Source organism: Muscardinus avellanarius (genome assembly GCF_963383645.1).
Source record: "Muscardinus avellanarius genome assembly, chromosome: 8".
NCBI classification, from domain to species: Eukaryota; Metazoa; Chordata; class Mammalia; order Rodentia; family Gliridae; genus Muscardinus; species Muscardinus avellanarius.
The window spans coordinates 1,831,226-1,838,476 of NC_137794.1; the positions used below are offsets into that span (position 1 = coordinate 1,831,226).

A 7,251-nucleotide genomic window follows, 5' to 3' on the forward strand; every position below is an offset into this window, starting at 1 on the left:
CAGGATGGAGAGGACCCACAGCTGCACCACCGGGAGGCCCCAGATGACCCTGGACGGTTCTGGGGTCCCCTGCTGCAGCCCCAGCTCTTGGCCACCATCCCTCTCCTCCTCCGGGGCAGGGCACCCCCGCCTCTGGGGCTCAGGAGCCCGACTCTTGTCCCCAGAAGTGTGGGGAGTTTGAAGGTAGCAGAAAGCGGGGGCCGTGGGGGTCCTGGGGGGAGGGCAGCTCTGGCCATCCCCCGGCCAGTGTCCAGCCTCACTCCTCTTCTGGCCTCCGGAGGCCCCTGGGACAAGCTTCCCACAGCACTGTTACGTGGTCTCAAACCAGGCAGGCTTCCAGGGGGGCTCTGGTCTGCTAGGAGGTTCTGCCCAGCGTCTAGCGGAATCACTGCACATGCTGTAGCCTGCGCGGAACCGGAAATGAAGGGGTGCCGGACCCACCCACGCCTCCCCTGGGGCGCCCGGCCCCCGCCAGGCCACTGCCCTCCGCGGGAGGCCGCTCCACTCACTTCCCACGTGCTTCTTCTTCCAAAACCCGTAGACCACCAGCAGCATCACGGGCACCGGGAGGAAGCTCAGGACCACCAGCAGCACGGTCAGGTGTGGGTCCTGGGGCCTGGGGTGGGAGGGGAGCGTGAGCCAGAAGGGCCCGCAGCATGGCCCCGATGGCGGCTCCTGCCCCGGGGGCGGCCGCAGCAGAAGCAGGTGAGACGTGCAGACTCCAGGAGGGCGCCTCATCTTCCCCCGTGCCGCCCGACCACCCGTGAGGACGCAGACTCAGAAAGACTCCGTTTGTGACGGAGGGGCCAAGGTTCTGGCTCTCCTGGGAGACAGGGTGCCTCTTGCCCCTGAGCCTGCACAGATGCTGCAGGTGCCTGCCCGCACCCTTTCACCTGCAGCCCCCCGCGCCCCCCCCCGGCCACACCCACCCCGCACCCTCGCTGTACTGAGGGTCCTCAGCACCTCTGTTTTCTCGGCCTGAGGGCTGTTCCTTGTCCTGCCCCCCACGGCAGGCAGCCGGCTGGCTCCCTGGGACAAACAGGAGTTGGCATGTAGATTCTCCTGTTCCATCCAACTCCGCACCCAGAGTCCCTGGTGGAATTGGTGGGGCTAACTCCGACTCGTTGGCGCCTCCCTCCTGGGTACAACTTCTCCACCCTCTCTCCGGACGAGGAGCTAATGCTTGCCTCAGAGTCAGCTTCTGTGAGCCCCAAATTAAAGAGCCCCTGGTTTCCCACCTGCTAACCCCTGGCCTGGCTCCTCCCCTCCCCGCTCCAGCTGCAGGCTCCAGTCTCCCACCTCCTGGGAAGGTCAGCTACAGGAGCCGCCCCCTGAGGGCCGGCCAGGCCCGGCCACGCCTGGTGAATGTCCTCAACAGGTACCTGAAGGCGGGTATCTGGTTGCGGCACATCCCCGTGGTGGACGAGTCACTACCGAGGTCCCCGGACTTGGTGGAGAGGGCAGGGAAGGCCTGGGCATTGCTGGGAGACACGGTCTCTGCCTGGGGCCCTGTTGTCGTCCTGGTGGTCGTCCTGGGGCCGTGGTCTGTCTTCCAAGTGGGCCTGGTGGTCCATGAGGTAGCAGAGGGCAAGAGTCCAGCTGGGGCGAGGAGTCCAGGTGTGATGACCGCCGTGCTGGCCGTGGAGGGGACCCCCAGGCCCGCAGTGATGGCTCCATTCTCGATGCCCGCCGGACGCGTGAGGGGAGGGCTCCTCTCGGTCGTGAGGGCTGAGGACCAGGAGGGAGGCGTTTAGACTGACCGCAGGACCTTGGCACTGGGAGCAGATCCCAGCAGCCCACGCAGCTGTCTGGATGGCACCCTCCGGGCCTTCCCCTGGGACCTTGGGCCTAGGATTCTGCTCCGTGATTCTGAGTGACCAGGTGTGCCCAGAGGGTGAAGTCAGGAGGGAGAAGTAGGCAGAGTAGAGAAGGAAGAGACTTCACAGTCCCCCGAACCTCCCCTGTGAGGGCTCCTCTCTCCACCCATCCCTCCCGCCACTTTCCCGTGTGTCAGAGAGAGTTCTAGAAGATAATTGGCCAGGGATTATTCCAGCTGCCCCATAATTGGCGATCAGGGTCCAGAGATGAGAACGGGGAGGCATCAGGGCCTCAAGTTCCAGAGACAGCAGAGGCTGGTCCCCTTCTGCGGACACTAAGCCCCACGCACTGACACTTTCCAGAAGAAGCCTGGAGCTCCGGCGGATGAGGGGACGTTGTGGGAGTTCCAGCTTCGTCTAACGGGGAGTGTTGGGTCTGCCCCAGCAGGGACCAAGACAGCTGCTGTGTGCACTACTGTGCATGGAAAGCTGCTCCAGGGAGAGCGTGGGACGGAGCTGGAGCCGGTGGCCCGCAGCACCGGCGCCTTGGGAGCACGCTGGCCTCAAGAGCGGCAGTCAGTCCACCTCCCTCGTTCCTGCCGCAATGGGAATCCAGCCTTCCAGCACCCCTCCCCAGCCCACAGGCCTTGGGCAGTAAAACCTGGTCTGGGTGGGGCAGGAAAGCATATATTGCTGGAAGATGAGCGTTTGTAAGCCAGCTGGGGATTTTTTAGTTTTTTTTTTTTTGTTGTTGTTGTTGTTGTTTTGGGGTGGTTTTTTTGTGTGTGTGTGGTACTGGGGGTGGAACCCAGAGGCTTTCTACCTCCGGGCTATACTCCCTGACCTATTTTATATTTTATTTGGAAACAGGGTCTCACCAAGTTGCTGAGAGCCTCACTAAGTAGCAAGTAGCTGAGGCTGGCTTCGAACCTGCGCCATCCTCCTGTCTCCACCTCCCAAGCGCGGGGATTACAAGCGTGCGCCACCACGCCCGGCTGATTTTTTAGTTCTTAGTAACCAAAAAGGTCTGCAAGGCTGAAATCTCCCCAAGTCACCCTTAAGAGCTGGAAAGTGGAATTTGACAGAGCACAGTTCAGAAAGGATGGTGAGAGGACATGCTGGCCCCCAAGATGCTCCTACAAGTTAGGGCTTCGACGAGCAAGTTTCAAGTCCTTTCCTGGGTCTACCGACATCAGACGAGGAAACCGCAGAATGAGATCTAGGTCCACATTCGAGAGAAAACACTTCCTCTAGTTCAGACCAGACTGAAGATGGGGTGCTGCTGGGCGGGGGGGGGGGCAGGAAATCTCGTGATTGCCAGCGCTCCCAGGCTCCTGCCAGCATTTCACCTTTCCTCTTACAAAGGTGGGGTCCTAAGACGCGCGTGGTGGCGCAACTCAGTGAGACCCTGTTTCAAAATAAAGAATAAAAATGGAGCAGGCAGTGTAGCTCGGAGGTCGAATGCCCCTGGGTTTCATCTCCAAACTCACACACACAAAAAAAAATTAACGTGGAGGTAGAATGCTCTTGGGTTCAATCCCCCGGACTGTAGAAAGATTAGATGATAGATAGATAGATAGAGATAGATAGATAGATAGATAGATAAAAAAGAAAAGAAGGAAAGAAGAAAGGAAGGAAGACAGACAGACAGGCTGGGGTGTCGCTCGGGGGTAGAGCACGCACCTGGCATTCCTAAAAACCCACAACAGTGAGATGGCGGCCAGGACGCCCATGCTGGACTGTGAGTCCCACTCTGTCTGAGGTTAGGGCCGGGAGGGAGCCCGGCAGCCCGCTCACCTGGAAACACTTCCAGCTGGATGCCCATCAAGGGGTAGAGGGTCCCGGAGCTGTTGCGCATGCACCAGTAGCGGCCGGAGTCCTGGCGCTGGAGGGCCTCCATGGTGATGTTGACCACCTTGGCCTGGACGTCGTCCTGCAGCAGGTAGCGGGGCCCCTTCGCCCAGACCCGGGCGAACCCCGGCTCGCACTTCTTCCTCCTAACCTTGCACCAGACCTTGCCGTCCATTCGGTTCTTCCGGCCCCTGTAGGAGCACTGCACGGAGAGAGTCGCCCCCTCCCGCAGCCGCACTTGGCTGTACACGTTCTTCTCGGCCGGGGGACCTGGGGAGACAGGACTTGCTGAGCCTCAGCCGGGTCTGGCAAGAGAGGAGGGAGGCAAGCTGGAGGGGAAGAAGCAGGGCGAAGGAGAGGAGGCAGCGCCCTGCGCCCTGGGGAGCGGTGCTCAGCCCAGCTCCCAGCCAGCGGCCAGACAGGGGCCAGCCTGACAGGGTGCAGGCCTGTGCCTCAGGGAGTCCCTCCCTTCCTCGTAGCTTCTAGTCTTTGGGGACTCCTATGGAACGACGCAGGCCCTGCCTCAGCGAGGCAGCGTGCTGGCCCAAATGGAAGTTCTGGAACTTCAGAACACGACTGTGGAGTAGTTATTTATTCCCACATAGGTTCACTTTAGTCTGTTTTATTTTTTGAGGTGCTACTGATGGACCCCAGGGCATCACGCCTACCAGGCAAGGGGTCTGTCACTGAGCTCCACCCAGCTCCGACTACAGTCTTTTAAAAGCAAGCCTCCAGCCCGGCATGGTGGCACAGGCTTGCAATCCCAGCCTTTGGGAGGCCGAGACAGGAGGAACCACGGCCAGCCTCGGCTGCTTAGCGAGGCCCTCTGCAACTCAGTGAGACCCTGTTTCAAAATAAAAAATAGGGCTGGGGTTGTAGCTTGGAGATAAAATGCCCCTGGGTTCCATTCCTAGTACTGCAAAACAAAACAAAACAAAAAAAAGTAAAAGCAAGCCACCATCATTCTGTTAACTTTAGGCTATTCGTAACGCGATACCAATAAAAGTGGCTGTTGGGGCAGTTTTAATTACTACCTAAAAAAAAGGAAAGAAAAAACAGCAAGCTGCCTTAGTTTGTTCTAGGTAGTAATTACTTTTATTTATTTATTATTTTATGCAGGTGTGGGGATGGAACCCAGGGGCATTCAACCTCTGAGCTACACCCCTGCCCTATTTTTTATTCTTTATTTTGAAACAGGGTCTCACTGAGTTGCAGAGGGCCTCGCTAAGTAGCTGAGGCTGTCCGCAAACTGCGATCCTCCTGTCTCAGCCTCCCAGACGCTGGATTACAAGTGTGCCCACCACGCCTGGCTAGTAATTACTCTTAAATGTTATTCTAGTTACATTAAGCCCATGGGTTAAGCCTGCCGAGGCTCCCTGTAACCTGTCGAGGAGTCTGCAGAACGGCTGCTCTCCCCCAGTGCCTGTCTAGGAACGTAGTGTGGGCAGAGGCCTTCATAAACCACGAGTGAGGATGGGGCAGGGGGGGCTCGGGACCCAGGGAGGCCCTGCCATGAGGTTGTCTCTAACGATTGTACCTGAGAGCCTTACACAGGCGTGTGCACGCACACACACAGTTTCTCCACAGTAGAACAGGACACACGTTCTAGAATCCAAACAAGGCTGAGCCCGTCCCCAGCACCGAGCCTCTGCCCTTCACCTGTCACACGGGATGTGCAGAGCCTGTGCACAGCAGGTGCTCAGTGCGTGCACACTCCTATTTCCCAAACACAGGTTGCCCCAGAGTCCCCCAGAGGAGCTCAGAGCAGGAAGGTCGAGGCCCCGAACCCCAGACATCTGTCCCCCTTTCGCAGCCACAGCTGCCGCCGCCGTTGAAGCTCTGAGCCAGGTGACTCTGAGCAGCACTTTGTCCCTGCAGACTCCACAGAGACCCAGCTCAATTATTTGACGGCAATCGCAGGCTTTCTTGGTCGTCACCCTTCCGCAGAGGTGCAGGTCGGCCTAGGGCCCTCCTGCCTGCACCTGCCACCCCTCCCACAGGTGGCGGGGAGGAACAGGAAGTGGTAAGCCGGTTTCCTTGGCAACAAGGGAGGCAGCAAAGGGTGAGACCTCTTCAAAGAGTAGTCGCCCTGGGTGGACAAGGCCTTCGGGGATTGGTTCCTCTGCGGACAAAGGGCAGGGACAGGATGCGGCATCAACCTTCCACGAAGGAGAGAGTTCGAAACGCACCCGTGACACAGTGATTCCCGTCAGAATCACAGCTTTCTTGAGAAAGGCCTTGTGACAGAGGCCATTTTGGGGAAGAAACAGAGGGTCCCTGGTCCTGGGCCCCGAGGAGGCCTGGCGGGTACTGAGGCCAGCGCAGAGAGGCTCAGAGCCTCCCCAGCTCACTCCAGACTCCGGCTGGGCACCAGGATGGACCTAATCAGCCAGCCCCAGCTCCTTCCTGCCCCCCCCCCCCGCTCACAGCGGGGAGGGCACAGGGAAAGGCCACCGTCCCTCCCTCCCTCAAGCCAGCCCCTTCCCCTCTCACCTGAGACGCCGCCCTGTAGCCACAGCAGCAGCAGCAGGAACCTGGAGGCCATGGCGCCATGCAGGTGGCCGGCCAGGGGGCAGGCGCCCGGGATCCTAGGCCGCGGCACGGGCCACACAGGACATGCCACCTGGGTCTGCGAGGGAGGGTCCTCGGGTTCTGAAAGTGAAGCTGCCCGTTTAGGGAAGTGAGGCCTGCGGGGCACCGCCAAGCCACTGGCAGGCAGACCGCAGGCCCACAGGCCTATCGCTGTTCCGCCCTCTTCCTCAGAACTGGGAGTGGGTGTGGCTGCCCCCACCCCGGGGCCCCAGCCTGGCGGCTCACAGGTCCCAGGCTCCCCCCACCTCACCCCCCCCTTCCGCGCGCCTTCCCTCCCCGGATTCTCCCTGGAGGCCCCAAAGGGCATCTCTCCTCCATCAGAGGCCCGATGCCCACCTGGAGGAGCACGCGAGGCCTCCCCTGGGCTCGCAGACCAAAGGCTCCTGCTGAGCCCCACAGGCTCACAAAGAGACCTCCCGGCCTTCCCCGCCTTTGTTCATTCATTCACGCAGGAGGCAGGCGCGGCCCCGCTGCCTCCCCACACTCCAGGCAGCACCCAGTCCCGTGTGTTCACCTAGGCGGAGAAGCACTCAGGGCCTAGGCAGAGAAGCACTCAGGGCCACGTGCAAACTGACTGCCATCACGGGAGGGGGTGTGTGCAAATTGTAAGCCTGAAGTTTGGGCCCAGAGGGTCCTGCACTCACGCGGGAGCCCCCCACACACACACACTCAAGGCCTCCCCACTCCCCGCTCACCCAGCCCTCCCCCTCTCCCTCTCCTCCTGTCCTGGCTAACTAGCTCCCTGGTGCAGCCCCGGGGCTCCCCACCCCCACAGCTGCCCGCCCCGCGCCCCCTCCCCCTCCGCACTTCCTCCCTCGGTCCTATCTCTTCTCCACAGGCCCAGGGTGCAGTGGAAATGACCCAGCACTGGGCTCAGAGCCCGCCCTTCAGTGGCCCCAAGGCTGAGCCTGAAGGCTCTGCCGCCAGCGGTCCTGGGGCCCGCGGGGCCCCCATGGCGGCTCCCACTCAGCCAGGCCACCTCTCCCCTTCC

At 60.7% G+C, this 7,251-nt stretch overlaps 1 protein-coding gene across 1 annotated transcript; it reads right to left on the minus strand.

The window, feature by feature from the left end:
* Positions 1-309: 309 nt before the first annotated feature.
* Positions 310-6,213, minus strand: TREML2 (triggering receptor expressed on myeloid cells like 2; the record flags this gene model as incomplete). The annotated part of the gene is made up of 6 exons (XM_080700575.1): positions 310-404; positions 510-616; positions 1,383-1,728; positions 3,501-3,509; positions 3,615-3,938; positions 6,162-6,213. 6 exons carry the CDS (start codon positions 6,211-6,213, stop codon positions 310-312), a joined length of 933 nt encoding a protein of 310 aa, XP_080556701.1.
* Positions 6,214-7,251: the final 1,038 nt, after the last annotated feature.